Below are 17,000 nucleotides of genomic sequence, written 5' to 3' on the forward strand. Positions count from 1 at the left end.
ACCCATGGCCTCTGCACCTTCTACTACAGATGTTACACCCGTGGCCTCTGCACCTCCTACTACAGATGTTACACCCATGGCCTCTGCACCTTCTACTACAGATGTTACACCCGTGGCCTCTGCACCTCCTACTACAGATGTTACACCCATGGCCTCTGCACCTTCTACTACAGATGTTACACCCATGGCCTCTGCACCTTCTACTACAGATGTTACACCCGTGGCCTCTGCACCTCCTACTACAGATGTTACACCCATGGCCTCTGCACCTCCTACTACAGATGTTACACCCGTGGCCTCTGCACCTCCTACTACAGATGTTACACCCATGGCCTCTGCACCTTCTACTACAGATGTTACACCCGTGGCCTCTGCACCTCCTACTACAGATGTTACACCCGTGGCCTCTGCACCTCCTACTACAGATGTTACACCCGTGGCCTCTGCACCTCCTACTACAGATGTTACACCCATCGCCGCTGCACCTTCTACTACAGATGTTACACCCATGGCCTCTGCACCTCCTACTACAGATGTTACACCCGTGGCCTCTGCACCTCCTACTACAGATGTTACACCCGTGGCCTCTGCACCTCCTACTACAGATGTTACACCCGTGGCCTCTGCACCTCCTACTACAGATGTTACACCTGTGGCCTCTGCACCTCCTACTACAGATGTTACACCCATCGCCTCTGCACCTTCTACTACAGATGTTACACCCATGGCCTCTACACCTTCTACTACAGATGTTACACCCATGGTCCCTGCATCTACAGTAGTACTGTTGTAGTATCAATGAACTCTGCACCTTCTACGGTTTTGATTCAGCTGCCATCTACAGGTTCTCCTATTATGCTTGAACATTCATACTCCCTCCTACCTTTACCATCTAGAACTGAAGCACATCTGAAGACAGTGAAATGCCTTCATTGCAGTCTTTCTTTATACAGGACAAACCTGCCCACACACATATTAAGGAAGCCTGTGTCAAAATACATTACACAAACATCTCTTTTAAAGTGTGTGTGTGTTGATGAAAAAAATGGCGTATTTGCTGTGCAGAAAATGTGGCCATGGATTTTCAGTGCTATTACATGTACAGAGAAAAGCCTGGGGAAAGGCCATGACATCATGTGTCAGCCTGGGGAAAAGGCCATGACATCATGTGTCAGCCTGGGGAAAAGGCCATGACATCATGTATCAGCCTGGGGAAAAGGCCATGACATCATGTGTCAGTTAGAGGAATATCTGCAATATCATTCGCTGGCTCAGTGGAGTGGATTAAGCCACAGCATGTGTGAACATATCCAGTCACTAGATTATTGTAAAGATAGGTGGCTCTGAATTAAGCTGTTCTAATGGAAATGGTGCCTATTTTTTGAGGGGAGTCCAGGGTTGCCGTCTGTGTAAAGACACAGCAAGCTGCCCAGAGGGCTAATGTGCCACTTTGTGTGTTGCTTGATTTAGGCAGATCATCATCACAGATTTGCCTGTCCATTCATGAGCCTGAAACTGGAGAATATTTGTAACCTACAATATCCAAAACAACACCTGGCATTGTGCACGCACTAAGCACAGAACTTCCTGTCCCCATAATTGCATTGCAAAATTTGTTTCTGTTTCAAACACAGAAACAACATTTCAGAGGTTCCATATATACAGACATTAATGCTGTGAAGCACAGTGTCCAGTACATTTACAAAGAAAAAACATTCCATCCACCTTGCAAAAAGATGTAGTACAGATGAATAAAACTGCTTACTCAACAAAGTTTATGCCCCTGGAAACAATGTGCCAGTTGTGCCCAGGTAACCCCACGCTAGAAGATGCTGTACAGATTACAAACACAGCACAGACAGTGAGCATTTCAGTGACTAACAGTGTAGTAACACTTAACATGGAATAAAAGATATGTGGTGATTTCACAATGAAATATTTTTTGCAGGTATTTCAATGTACCAGTGGAAGTGTCCTCAGTGCTACATCATCGATAGGTACCAAGAGTGGAAAGACGGGCTTCACAACTATAACGACCACATAAGTTGTCGCTCTAGAACTTTGCAATTTACAAGTTAGAGAATAATGTATTTTGGGGTAGCATATATATATTTATGGTATGCTTGGTTACATGTCAAATTGTTTTAATGTTTTAATTTGTAAATTACATTGACACAGCATTGAGGGGTTCACAGTTTGGTCAAGTGGTAAATTCTGGAATTTAATCACTGCATATGGTCATCTTGATTTTTATGAATTGTGTGTCCTTTAATGACATATAAACATTTAATGCATGACCACTATCATTGCCTCATTTCTTTAGAAGAAGGCTAATCAACTCTTTGGAGGATTTACGGCAGGAGAGGTTTCCTGCCTGGGACACCATATTTCATGCATATTGTCAAGTCAAGCAAGTTTGTTTGTCATTTCAGCCACATACACAGTATGCAGTGAAATGAAACATTATCCTCTAGGATCAAGGTGCACAAAAATAAAAGGACAGAAACAACACAAGACTACACAAGTGTAATATACAGGACAAGACAACATACAGTGCAGTCGACAAAGTAGTAACCGAGCCAGTCTGAATGGATATTTGAATAAACGGTATTATTGCAGATGCAGTATTATGGCATAAACTGTATTTTAGCAGCAAGACAGCAATAAATAGTAAATATATAAATGTGCAAACAATAGTAGCAGCAGGAGACAGAGTGTGCAGTATATAATGGTATATGAAATACAGTTCGTAATTCACTTCTGATTCAGAAGTCTGTCAGCCTGAGGAATGAAACCGTTTCCCATCCTGGCTGTGAAGGTCTGTATGCTACGGAACCTTTTGCCAGATGGAAGGAGGGAGAAGAGGGTGTGGGAGGGGTGTGTGGGGTCGTCCACAGTGCTGGTGGCGTTGCGGATGTGGTGTGACGAGTTGATGTCTGACACAGGGCAGCGTGAGACCCCAATGATCTTCCCATGGTCCTTGCTATCCTCTGTAGGGTCTTGCGGTCCGAGGTGGAGCAGTTCCCATACCAAGCCATGATGCAGCTACACAGGGTACTCTCTATAGTCCCACTGTAGAACGTGGTGAGGATTGGCGGGGCAGATATTCCTCAGTCTCTGCAGGAAATAGAGACGCTGCTGGGCTTTCTTGGTGATGGAGCTGGTGTTGAGGGTCCGCATGAGGTTCTCTGTGATGTTAACACCAAGGAACTTGATACTCTGGATGATCTCCTTTGTATGCCTGTTGCACCTCCTCTCTGTATGCCGCTTCGTCGTTCCCACTGTTCAGACACACCACAATTGTATCATCCGCAGGCCTTACCATCACAGGCAGGTATAGATAGCCTATAGTTGGTGATGGCCTGGATGCTCTGCCATGTGTAATGTACATCCCCACTGTCTTGGAAGTGGCTATGGATTCTTTGAGTATGTGCACACTTTGTCACGCTGATGGCCCAGGCCAGGTTGGCCCTTAGGTCATCTGACCTGAAGGCAGTGTCTAGGGTTCTCAGCAGCGAACGTACCTCTCCAGTCATCCATGGTTTCTGGTTGGGGCATGTGATGATGTCTTGGAGACAGTAACGTCATCAATGCACTTTCTGATGTAGCCGGTCACTTACACCGTGTTCTCCTCCAGGTTGGTAGAGTTCCAGCTTCCAGCTTCCAGCTTCCCAAAACATGTCCCAGTCAGTGTGCTCAAAGCACTCCTGAAGTGCAGAGATGGGGGCCAGGTTTTCATCTGCTTCAGAATGGGCTTGGTACGTGGACCTCGGTGTGGACCTAGAGAGGTCACTGCAACTTAACGGGCCACCATCTAAGATTTGTCACTTTGTGGCATTGACTGACACCCACGACAACTATTCCTGTATCAACTGTGGGTTTCACCCCATTGCAGTAATAATGGATCTACACAGAAAAGGTGTTTTCAGCTTGGCAGGTAAGTCCTTTTCATGTTCATTAACTTTTCAAAATATATTCTGTATGCATTTGCATGATCATTTGTGACATTTACAGGGAGTGACACAAAACACCCCCAGAAGACTCTGAAGGTAAACGCGATGTTGAGGATTTTTGGAACTCCATTAATATGGAAATGATAAGCCATGTTTTTTTTCCAGAGTAACATAATTAAGGAATAATTATGCATTGTTAGATTCCATTGTTTCAGCCTTAAGCAATGAACTAGACCAGACCCGTACTTCTTTGGGAGGAAAGAGTTTATTTCCAGATGATGTTCTCTAGTGAAGCAGATGTTACGCACAACATTCTCAACCTTCTTCTCCAAACTTGTGTGTGATACCAGCCTTTTTACAGAGTCTAACGCTGCGTTCCATTTACCTCGGTGGTCGGAACTGGGAATGATGTCACACACAAGTTAAACACATTCTAGTACAAGAAGTCGGAAAGCCGTTTAACAGTACCAGGGACCCGTTTCAAAGAGCATGATTTCTTGCTTAGCCAGACAACCTGTCCGATTTAAGGTACCTCAGTTTAAATGGGATTTATCTTCATTCACTTACATTTAGCTCGGACTACCTTAAATCCGACAAATAATCCAACTAAGCATGAAATCCAGTTCTAACCCGGTTAATTATTATTATTATTATTATTATTATTAGCAATATTAGCTGATAACACATTACACTGTGTTTTGCGCGTAAAACTCTGTAGTAAACTGTCCACAGATAAGTTAGACAGTACTGTGTGTACGACCGATTTAATGAAAACTGCAGGTGTCCCTTCCATGGCTGCAAGTAAAAGCAGAAAATCCAGAGGAAAATGTCCATCCCATCTCTGGATTGTCTCAGCACTATGTCCCTTATGACAAATTTCATGAGGGCAATACAAAAGAGCCCAAGAACATTCTAAGGAGGATCAGGCTTGTTCCAGACTTACAGGGTTGGCTGAACAGTCAAGTTGTGGAGCAGTTTTTTGCTAAAATTAATAAAAAAAAATAAAAAAAAAGTATTTTCTTAATAATTTGAGTCCATCTGCATATGTGATGAGAAACATTGTTCATCATCATAATGCTGATACCAACCGCCTGTTTCTGGACTTCTAGAGCAGCAATTAAAACGTGGGCACAGACTGGAACAGCTAGGCAACATCACTTTATCTGCTGTTGGGCAAGTTGTAATAGGTGACTGCCTCATGAATGCTTTCATTGAGTTTCATTGTTATTTTTATTTTTGTGATTAATTAGGTAAGTTTTTAGATTATACTTCCGTTTTCTTTGCAGCTCAGGTTGCGCAACCCTCTGAAAAGCAGCATGATGACAATGGGTTAAATGCAGAGGGCACATTTTGCTGTTGTGCACTGTGTGCTGTGGTGTGTCAACAATTGCAACTAATCACTTTCACTTCACATTTGCACGACAGGTAACAATGAATATTATCAAAAACGATATCTACTGCCGTTGAACCCCATGTATAGTGTTTTATGAGGAATTCACACGATTCTAAACTGATGAAGATAATCACAGCCGTGTTATAGCCGATATGAAAATAGCCCCTCGTATGTATTTGTTTTTGATAAGTTGTATTTCCCTATTAGCGCGCATGTGTTTGCCCACGTCTTGCGTGAACCCTGTACAATTCTCATGCATCTCTAGTGTTGTGTAAATTACCCAACGTGTGTGTACCTGGTGGTCCAACGTCTGACCTCCTTGTATGTTCTTCTTACAAGTGGGTTTGTTGCTCCTTGGGTACCTGTCATAGTCCTGCTAAGAACTGCGATTCTTAGCAGGTCTCAGGATACCTTGTGTGCCCAGTACTACATTGGTATCAGAAGAAGAATTCCAGAAGTGATCCCACTAGTGCTCCTGGGGTAGATGAGGTTTTTGGCAGACCTCAAGCAGGTTCAGAAGCAGTGGAATGCTGAGGAGGACGATGAGGGACATGAAGCTCATCCACTGGTGCTGCAGAAGAGAAGGGCATTGGGCACGCCACTGCCCAGAAGCCCACACCAGGGCAGACGAGCAGGGGATGCAGGAGTGAGGAAGGCTCCATCCGAGATGCACCAGAGCCGTGCAGTGCTCCCTGAAGCCCCTCTTGCCAGCCTACTGGACTCTTGTCGGAGATGATGCCGGTGAACCCTGACCACTCACTGGTCATCCGTGACAAGCTGCGATCCCAGCCGCAGGCACGAGCAGCAGAGGCAGCAGGCAGAGGGTCAAGCATGAGGAGGGAGGCCTGGCGAGCTCAAGAGCGCCGTGAGCTGGATGAGCAGCGGGAGCGAAACCAGCAGGACCGGGAGCGGCTCTGGGAGTCCGTGGAGCTGGAGTGGCTGCGCGGCGACCTGGCCAGCTGGGAGCAGGAGTACAACCACCTGGCGTGTCTGGCCGAGGCAGCATTCCAGGGCCATGAGACTGTATGCCTCACTCCGGAGACCCAGCTGATGGCAGACCTCCACAAGTGGCGGAAAGAGGAGGCTACCCATGTTTCGGTGCAGGAGTAGTAGTGCAGGGCTGCCTAACTCTGTGAGCAGGAGGCCCTGTGGCAGGACCAGCCTTCTGCACAACATCTGGGCCCCACTATGCAGGGTAGACAAAAGGGCTGTGGGGCCAAGAGGAAGGTGCACTGACAGCTGTCCATGGCTGCTCTGTGTGCTGCTCTGTGTGCTGCTTGTCCCCAGAGAAAGGGGCTTGGCTGTGGGAGTAATTGAGAGTGGGGTGGCCTGGCCAGGACCACCCCCTAGCAGGGTGATCAGATCCACCCAAGCCATGCAAAAAGAAGGGTCAGCGGCCGGGGGAATCGGACACACCAGCACCCACCAGCAGCTAGCCATGTCAGTGCTGGGAGGGGACACACCGACAACTGCCACCAGGACAGATGACCTTTGAGGAGGGAGCAGTGTAGCGCTGGCGGGGTGTGCATGTCCCAGCATACCCCGCAAGTAATTGTAAATAGCCCCTTGTATTTGTGGTTGATAAGTTGTATTTCCCTATTGTCACGCATGTGTTTGTCCGTGTCTTATGTGAACGCTGTACAATCCTTGTGCGTCTCTAGTATTGTGTAAATTACCCATGGTGTGTGTACCTGACAGTATAGCGTCTGACCTCCCTGTGCTTCCCTTTTGTGTTGGGGTTCAGTGCTGGTTGGGTGCCTGTCATAGTCGTTAAGAACTGCAATTACACAGTGTGTTTTTCCCAGCAAGCAAGTCTCCTCATTCTTCACTGGTCTTGCGATGCTTCAGTTTGCCCAGTACTACAATATTTCAGTTTGATAGTATATAACCAATAGCTCTCCAAAATCCCTCTGAAATAACATACTAAATATGAGATTATTTTCTGCATAAAACTATAAAAAATGTACAATCTCAGTAACTTTTACACTAACCACATATAATTTTAATTGTAATGAAAAATACATGCTAGTTACCTCTGAATGGCACCAGCTTTTCATCCACAGTGATGTCTGGGCCAGGATTATACATTAGTGGGAGTCACTTATCCCTGACATCCTGGAATGCGCCCAGCTTGTTGGTTGCCCGCTGTGATGCTCTCGAGTCCCAGTCGTCAAAACGAATACTTGCATTTAGTGCTTCAAATCTCTCCCTGGGCTTGATGACCAGAAAAATGGGTCATGTTTCCTTGTTCCAGAGGCTGCCAACAGCCTCCCCCCCGGACTTGAATCACCATTCTGTAATCCGAGGTAGGCATGCAGTTCTGAGCTTTCTAACATGCACCACCTGTCACCATACTGCTGACTCCCTTCTTTGTTAGTGCATATTATTGCCTCGATGGAGGGAGTTAAAACAATGCGTCAGCCTAGGTGTCATCTTCATAAGGAACTCTGCAGACTTCCACTCTGGTCCCTGGGGAAATGGTAATGGCCCATGAAATTTCTCCTTGACACTCTCCGGGTCTGTGCAGTCAGAGTCCTCGCTTTCGGGTGGCTGTTCAAGCACATCCTCTTCCTCACTGGTGATATCTTCTGTGCTCTGCCTCTACACAGATTTCACTGAGTAGCACAGCCATCTTTCACTGTGTGCAGGACTGAGCCTGCAGCCTGGTGAGTCATGCTTATACCTGTGTGTGACCAGACCCCTGTGACTTTTGATCCATGCTTTGTTATGAAAAGTGCCTGTTTTTGCTTGGTGTTTTCTGAAGGCGCAGTGAAGGACGGTGTTATAGTATCATAGGCCTGCAGACCTCAAGGCTGTACTGAATATCTGACCAATTCCCCATAACAGACATTTCAGAGATGGACAATAGATCAGCTACATTAGTCATGGTTTTTAAAACCAGACTGAAAACTATATTAGATTTTAAAAAAAAAATCATTTTATTAAATTTGTATAATTTCAGTTCTGTCTGAAGGAAACCAGCTTTTAGAATTTATTAAAAAAAGATACAAGAAAATACAAAGGCATGATGCAGCAGTTCAAAGAATTGCTTCTCTCTCTTTATTTGGATTTCTTGAACCATTTATGCAGTTATGTCATGTTAGGAGAGCCATTTACAGTTTAAATTGAAAAGAATTGAAAAGATGACATTTTAGGTACTTTTCTACCCCAGAGCAAAAAGACATCTAAGGCTCCACAAGGCCCCTAAACATGTAGCAAAGGTACATTTACATTTATACCAAAAAATGTAATTTCATTGAATTACCACCATTTTTATAGATTTTGGTCTTTTTAGAAGAGGTGTTCAGGTTTTTCTTCCTAGAATGATATTTTAGGGTATTTTTTGTCCCCAGAGCAAGCAGACATCTGTGAATTCATCAAAATTCCATTGTTTCAACTGGGGGATGGACAGTCCCCAAACAGGTGGGCAAGGTGAGAATTTCTCACTCCGACATTTTTTTTTCTTGAGGTAAACTAGAGCCAAATTAGTGGCTGTCTGTGATATAACTGGATTCTGTTCAAATTTACTATGCTTAAGTGGAGCTGCAAACCACAACTGGGGTCTGTTTTACACTAACAGGGGGGGAGCGTCTACAGAATGTGGTGTAAATAATTCAAGGAAAGCAAATAAGAGGCTGCAACACTATTTATTTTCCAGGAAAATACAAAGTTTGTCGCCCACTTGGGCTTGTCTGTTAGGCTAAATGGGTCTGTTATGTCAGTTGTAAAACTGCTCCTTTAACTCATTCAGCTTTCAAAAATGAAAATGTCTAACACTCAAGTTACTGCCTGAAAGATCATCTTTTGTTATTTTTAACCAACCCAAAGACAGCTATGCCCAGCAGAGCCAGAAAGCAGGACCCAGGAGCAGAGCCATGCAGGCGAAACCAGAAGGAGCTGCTCCAAACAGAAGGTGGGGTGGTGGGGGGCAGCTCAGACCACGCGTTTGGCTGCCCAGTCAACTGTAATGAGGTAGAGAAGTGTCCTTGTCTCAGGACCGATGTTTTCATATGCTCTCCAGGCAGAAGGGCCCCACAGGGTGGACAGGCTATGCGGGGGGAGGAGCCCGCGTGCCGCTACTAGGGAGACAGTCATTACACCCACGTTATGTGCACTACACTGGCTTCTCCTCCTATGGACAAACAGGGAGGCATAAAGACAGACAGACACACCCACCCCTAGGCCATTGTGAGCAGGCAGGCAAAGAAAACCATCTATGATGACTGGGCATAAACACTAGGTCAGGGCAGCAAACCCATGTGTGTGGGACCAAGTACTTGGGGTCTAACCAGTCCTTTCTGCACTCTTTGCCTAACTTATAAAGTAGGCAAATACCTCTCTGCTGTTTGGTTTAGTACTGTGCCCACAGAGTGCACAGACTGTACTCTACATGACTGCCTGGTTCATCACTGTCCATGTGGGGAGGGGGGGGATTCTGGTCCCAGGGCTGCTGCATCACTGAGAAATTACTGAGGTTGAGTCAAGCTAACCTACCCACACACAGGCATCCTCTGTGAGACACACACACACACACACACACACACACAGGCTAACAGAAGCCTTCAGGCAACCTCATTTACCCAGTCACACATAGACAAAATTACTGCTTCAAATCACAAAAGAGACAAAACTGGTTGGGATAAAGCTTATGCAATCTCTCAGGTGAGAAAAAGAGGAGGAGGGTTGGGGGGGGACACTACCACTGGCACTGGTGGTCATACCATCTCACATTCACTGGAGGACTCAGCCACTCAAACTTACTGAACAGTCAAGATGGAAACTAGCATTAAAATAAGAGTCGAAAATAAGATCTTTTAAAAAGAAAAGATTTAAATTTTTTTCCAACTGAAGACAAGATGTAAGATATTAAAGCTTTACATACAAGGCTGCTAGTAACATCAAAAAGCTATAAATGGCCATTTTCAATAAAAGCAAAAATATTATATTTCTTTATCATCACCCCCCCCTTCGGACATGCTGCTTTCTCCAGAACAGGGCAAATCCTTATATAGATGGGCAGAGCTCTATGCAGAGAGTGGCGTGATTGGCTGACCGGAGCTGGTCAGAGCTTTGGCAAGGCCTGAGGGGGCAGGCTGTTGGCCGCATACCTCAAGCCTCTCAGCAGACAAGTTGGGTGGGTGCATGGGGGGGGGGGGGCGGGTGGGGGGGGACAAGTTGGGTGAGCAGAACAGACCGATCCTCACATAGACTCAAACTCATCGATGCGCTGCTTGGTGTTGCCCTGCCGGATCTGTCGGAGGGTTTTGTACTTGTCCCGGCCAGCACGAACGTTCTCCGCATGCAGCATGTCATTCTGGGTCTTCTTGGTGTCGTCGCGAGCCTGGGCCAGCTCGGAGCTCAGAGCCTGGAGGGAGTGCGATGGAAAACAAGCATTTCACTTTTATCAGTGAGAATGCATCACCATTCAGCACACAAGTGCCTGAAATACCCATATGATCCGCCAGGACCATGTATTTACATTCTACCAGTCCCATGTCAATCTTGGTCAAAAAGTGTTGCAACTATATCCAAGATCACTCTAGCCACTCATAAATCAGTTATACCAGGACTGCCCAGCCCTGCTCCTGGAGATCTACCATTCAGCAGAGTTTAGGCACAGGCCTAATTTAACACACCTTATACAGATGATCAGGCCCTTCAGTAATATCTCAGCATTAGAGCCAGCTTAGCTTCAACGTAGTTGAATAATACTAGGTCAGGAAGTGTACCTGCAGCTGCTTCTTGACGCGCTCATTCTTCTGTGCCTCGGTGAGGCGCTCCTCCTCGCTTCGGTGGTCGGTGACCCCGTCACTGGACAGCTCGGCACTGGCCTCCGCGCTGTTCTCATCCTGCTCGTCGTGCTCATTCTCAGCAGGGGCGGGTGGGGCTGGCCGTGCGGTCATCACATTCTTCAGCTCACCCTTGATCTTCTCCAGGTCCTCCTGGGCTGACAGGGCCTGCAGGACGTGTGCAATGACCCAAGATGCCCAAATGCAACCAATATTGCAGCAGAACATTTTAGGACAGCTGAGATCACAACACCAGACATTTATGCAGCACGTCTGTGACAGTGAGAATTCGTGACCAGAGAAGCGTGTCCCGCTGTTTACTTTGTGCTGCCACTCGTTTGCTTCATCCTCCTTCTTCTTCTTTGAGTCCTCCAGCAGAGCAATCTTGGCAGTGAACTCTCCCAACTCAGCTGCCTGCAAACATTACAGAGACTCCGATGGTTCAAGTTTTAAAAGGGCCCTAGTATTACCTCTAACATGCTCAGTACAAATTGCACTAGCTAGCTAAGAATGTTCCAGCACCAGATTAGGTTTGGTGTTGGGACACACTGTCGCTGCCAACCGCCATCACCCCTCCCCCCTCCTCACCAGCTGCTCCTGGTTCTTCAGCTGGTCTGCCGCTTGTTTGGCCAGGGCCGCCTTGGCCTCCTCAGCAGCCTGGCGCTCCCGCTCTAGCCTCTCCGCTTCCTCATGGGCTCTCTTCCTCTCCTGGTCCAGCTCCAGGGCCCTGCGCGTCTGCTCCTCCAAATCTGCCAGGCAGCATGCGCACCATCAGTCATGGTCAGCCCCCACAAGCCACGCCCACCCCAGCAAGCCACGCCCAGCCACATGGACAATCAATGGCAGAGGCACTTCCACATTTACTGAAAAAGATCCTTTAAAGTGGGGTGCTGTACAAACCACAGGGACTTTATGCAAGTCATATGCATATGCAGAGCATATATTCAACATTGCATGTTGCAGCTGTTACAGTATGAGTCATGGAAATCTAGACCATTCAATGAATGACTTTGGGTATTAATGCTGGAAAATGAAGGAGAGGAATTAAGTTATCAAAGATTAGGTCGGGGCACAAAGTAACTTTCAACTAAGAGCCCTTGTGATGTGGGCACATGCCTGAGCAGCTGGGAGACGGCACTTACTCATACAGCGACACACTAAAAGCATCCCCACATGGCCTACGCTGTGTGGCCGGTGACACGCGCATGGTTAGCAGCGATTAGCACCTTTCTGTGCCTTCATCGTCTGCTCCTCTATCTGCCTCAGCCGCTCCATCAGCTCCTCTTTCTCTCGCTCTATTCTCTCCTTTTCTTTCTCTGCATGCTCCCGTTTCTTCTTCTCATTCTCTAGCTGTGCTCTGGACGGGAGGAGAACAGAAACACAGTTTGGCACAGCAGAGGTCGCCTTTTGCTGCGGTGGATGCAAGCAGCACCTGTACATGAGCACAGCCGCGTGGGAACAGCATGCCGATGTCTCCCGGCTCAGTCCTGCGTTTGTCACCTATGAAGGGCTGCATAGCTGGGCTTCTGCTTACAGCCACTTGAGCCACGTACTTGGAGCCCAGCCCTCCTCTTGGCTGCCTTACATGCCAAACATGATCAGCAGAATCACAGCCTTTCCAACACTGCATCCTAGCCTCGGAATAATCCCGTTTGACATTACAAATAGGGGGTGCAGGCATTTCTGCTCCAACGCAACAGGTGCATTCCTATAGAACCATGCGTTATGGAAAAATTATACAATAAAAACAACAGGGCTCATGGAGGAAAAACAAAAAGATGGGAAAAAAAACAGCTAAAGGCAAATGACTTACAACCCAACCAATGCATCAGTCACCATGCTCAAAATATTTTATAAAATCAAGTCATTGAACATTAAAGTTTTTCTTTAAGTTGGGACCAGTACACGTTACACAATTTCTCATAACCTTGTTCACCTATATTTAAGACTTTGGAACAGATTTAGTAAATCAGTACAAATGTCTCTCCTTTTAAGACAATACCATTCACATCTAGATTGTCAGAAAAAGTAAAACATATAACAAATCAATAAGATTCTAGTAAGCTGATTGTATATTAGGACTGGACCTATTTCATTCATTTTTATAACTGAGGATTACTTTTATTGATTATTTTTACAAGTAATCAGGTAACTGTTTAAAAAGTATTTTGTTCAAGTGTGAGAATAAATAAAGACAAAAACGTATCCCAACCAGGGCTCTGAATGAACAGTTATTGCACAAACTTGCAAAATAATACAAAAAGATTTAAGTGCAATCCACCCCTGTTCTGTATATTAACTGCATACTGTATATACTGCCAAGGTGAACATTTATTGACAAGTTTAAAAAGTGAACATGCAGATGGCCCATGATGAGAATGTTCAGAAAGCTGTCAGTGGTGAAGATAGCTGAGCCCTCCTCATGAAAGGTGCCCAAAGGAGACTTTACTTGGTTTAATGGAAATAAAATCGTTTTATTACATTTATTCAATAAAAAGAAAATTGCCTGTGGTCAGGTTAAAAGTCAGGTCAGCTAAAACCTATAACATATTAAAGTAATATTAAAATATGCACATAAAATATTACTAAGACCAAAATCTGAAGTTTATTGCACATTTATGCTGTCCACGTGACAATTCATAACATACAAAAATCAGTTAAAATGTTTTCAAATATGGCAATATACACGGTCTCTGTTTGTAGTTAGCACAGTAATATGTTACATAAGAACATAAGAACTATACAAATGAGAGGAGGCCATTCGGCCCATCGAGCTCGCTTGGGGAGAACTTAACTAATAGCTCAGAGTTGTTAAAATCTTATCTAGCTCTGATTTAAAGGAACCCAAGGATTCGGCTTGCACTACGTTATCAGGAAGACTATTCCATACTCTGACTACACGCTGTGTAAAGAAGTGCTTCCTTAAATCCAGTTTGAAATGTTCTCCCGCTAATTTCCACCTATGGCCACGAGTTCTTGTATTTGAACTAATGCTGAAGTAACTATTCGGTTGAACAGCATCCAAACCTGTTAGAATCTTATAGACCTGGATCATGTCCCCCCTCAGTCTCCTTTGCTTGAGGCTGAACAGATTTAGCTCAAATAACCTTTCCTCGTATGACATTCCTCTAAGACCAGGAATCATTCTTGTGGCGCTACGCTGCACCTTTTCTAAGGCCGCTATGTCCTTTTTAAGACATGGTGACCAAACCTGTACACAATATTCTAGGTGAGGTCTCACCAAGGAATTGTATAATCTTAGCATTAGCTCCCTTGACTTAAACTCCACACACCTGGAGATATACCCCAACATCCTATTGGCCTTTTTTATTGCTTCCCCGCACTGGCGAGAATGAGACATGGAAGCATCAACATACACACCAAGGTCTTTCTCATAATCAGCTACCTTTAATTCAGTAGGTCCCATAAAATACCTGTACTTTATATTTCTGCTCCCTACATGGAGTACCTTCCATTTGTCTATGTTAAATTTCATCTGCCAGGTGTCAGCCCAGTCACTAATTAAATTAAGATCCCGCTGTAGCTGCTGAGCCGCTAGTTCAGTATCTGCTACACCACCCACCTTGGTGTCATCTGCAAATTTCACCAGTTTACTGTATATATTGGTGTCTATATCATTTATGTAAATTAGGAACAAAAGTGGTCCTAAAATTGAACCCTGCGGTACCCCACTATGAACGCAGGCCCACTGTGACATTGAGCCTCTTATAACTACTCGCTGCTTCCTATCCGTTAACCAGTTATCAATCCAGGTCGTTACAGTTCCTAAAATACCTGTCGCTTTGAGTTTAAGTGAGAGCCTCTTGTGGGGAACAACATCAAAAGCCTTTTGGAAATCTAAGTAGATGACATCATAGGCCTTCTTATCATCAACTTCCTGAGTAGCTTCCTCTTTGATTATAGCCTCCATAACTTTACCAGTTATACAAGTTAGACTGATTGGCCTATAGTTTGACAAATTACTTCTATCCCCTTTTTTGAAAATGGGCGTTATGTTGGCATGCTTCCAATCAGAAGGTACCACACCTTCAGATAAGGATTTTTGAAACAGTAATGTTAAGGGCCGGCAAATAATATCCCTCATCTCTTTTAACACTATAGGTAAGATGCCATCAGGGCCCTGTGATTTATTTATTTTGAGCTTAGCTAGGCTTTGCAAAACATCAGCTTCAGTTAAATATATATTAATTATAGATGATGTTGGATTAGTAATAAGAACTGGTAAGTTACTAGTGTCCTCAACAGTGAATACCCGTGCAAAACTATCATTGAACTCATTTACTATGTCAATGTCGTTTTCAATTATAAGACCCTTACTATCCTGCAGATTAGTAATTTCAGCTTTAAGAGCTCTTTTAGAGTTAAAATACTGGAAGAAACTTTTAACGTCATCCTTAGCCTCCAATGCGATCTTCCTTTCGACATTCCTTTTAGCTCATCTAATGTCATTTTTTAATTCAGCCTGTAGATTTAGATACTCTTGCTTTATTATGTCATCATCAGTTATTTTCCATCTCTGGAACAAAGCCCTTTTCCTCCTTACTTTATTTCCCTATTAAACCACCTATGTTGCAATTTCCTAGATTTATTCTTGCTGGAAACAGGTATGAAGTCCTCTTGCACTTGCAATAATGTGCTTTTAAAAAATTCCCATGCCTCTTCAACAGTTTTGTTATTTAACTCCATCCAGTTCACAGTTTCTAGTTTTAATCTCATACAATTGAAGTTAGCCTTCCTAACATTATATATTTTTGATTTGGACTTTGCTCTTCGGGCACTAAACTTAACCTCAAATTTAAGCATGTTATGATCGCTACTGTCAAGTGGTTCTAAAACGTCTAATTTACCAATCCTGTCCTGGTTATTGGACAAAACAAGATCAAGAATGGCATCTCCCCTGGTAGGGGTGTTAACAAACTGAGTAAAAAAACAATCCTGTACTAATTCCACCATCTCAAGTTCATTTTCAGAAGAGCCAGCAACAATGTCCCACTGCATCCCCGGTAGATTAAAATCACCCATAACTACCACATCATTTTTATTGCTCATAATCCTAATATCACTGTATAACAATCTGCTTTCCTCAGCAGCTACATTGGGTGCTCTGTAACAAACACCGACAATTAGGCTATTTGAGTTTGTAGCATCTAATTTTACCCATATAGCTTCCGTACTTTTACTTATATCAGTAAGCTCCCTTGCCTGCAAGTTTTCCTTTACGTATACTGCAACACCACCTCCCTTCTTACCTATACGGTCTTTACGGAACAATGTGTAACCATCCATATTATATTCTTGTCCATCCTTATCACTCAACCACGTTTCAGTTATTGCTATAATATCATAAGAGTGCGATGAGATAAGAGCCTCTAAATCATGAATTTTATTCCTAATACTCCTGGCGTTTAAATACAGACAACAAAGGGTAGGCCTATTACAGTGCCTACTTATAATATGATTTTTTTGGGGCTTTCAGTTTCCCCCCAGTTACATACTTAACTAACCTCCCTGCCCCCCCAGTCCCTAGTTTAAACATTCCTCAACTACTCTACAAATACGCCTTCCCAGTACACTGGTTCCCCTCCGGTTCAGATGCAACCCATCCGGCTTGAACAGGTCCCACCTGTTCCAGAAGGTCCTCCAGTGCCCCATAAACCTGAACCCCTCTTTCCTACACCATCCTTTTAGCCATGCATTTAATTTAACTTAGCCTGAAATGTTGGCAGTAGCCTCTAGCATAATTAGCTGCTAACAGTTAGGTCACCCAGTTGATTTATTCAACAATATTAAGATATTCATATTTTTATCATACTAGGACAGAATGAGAATTTTGCTGAATTAGTA

At 44.5% G+C, this 17,000-nt stretch overlaps 1 protein-coding gene across 2 annotated transcripts in view; it reads right to left on the minus strand.

Annotated features, from left to right (window-relative positions):
• Window positions 1–8,974: 8,974 nt before the first annotated feature.
• Window positions 8,975–17,000, minus strand: part of LOC111852078 (radixin) — a 49,297-nt gene continuing 41,271 nt past the window's right edge. For both annotated transcript variants that reach the window (XM_072700922.1, XM_072700923.1), the window contains exons 11-15: window positions 12,362–12,492; window positions 11,724–11,884; window positions 11,457–11,549; window positions 11,076–11,303; window positions 8,975–10,711 (exon numbers count right to left, since the gene is read on the minus strand). In XM_072700922.1, the coding sequence (XP_072557023.1) occupies window positions 10,547–10,711; window positions 11,076–11,303; window positions 11,457–11,549; window positions 11,724–11,884; window positions 12,362–12,492 (778 nt within the window). In that variant the 3' untranslated portion in view covers window positions 8,975–10,546. The remainder of the gene's footprint in view (window positions 10,712–11,075; window positions 11,304–11,456; window positions 11,550–11,723; window positions 11,885–12,361; window positions 12,493–17,000) is intronic.

This window comes from Paramormyrops kingsleyae, chromosome 16 (assembly GCF_048594095.1).
Source record: "Paramormyrops kingsleyae isolate MSU_618 chromosome 16, PKINGS_0.4, whole genome shotgun sequence".
Lineage (NCBI taxonomy): Eukaryota > Metazoa > Chordata > Actinopteri > Osteoglossiformes > Mormyridae > Paramormyrops > Paramormyrops kingsleyae.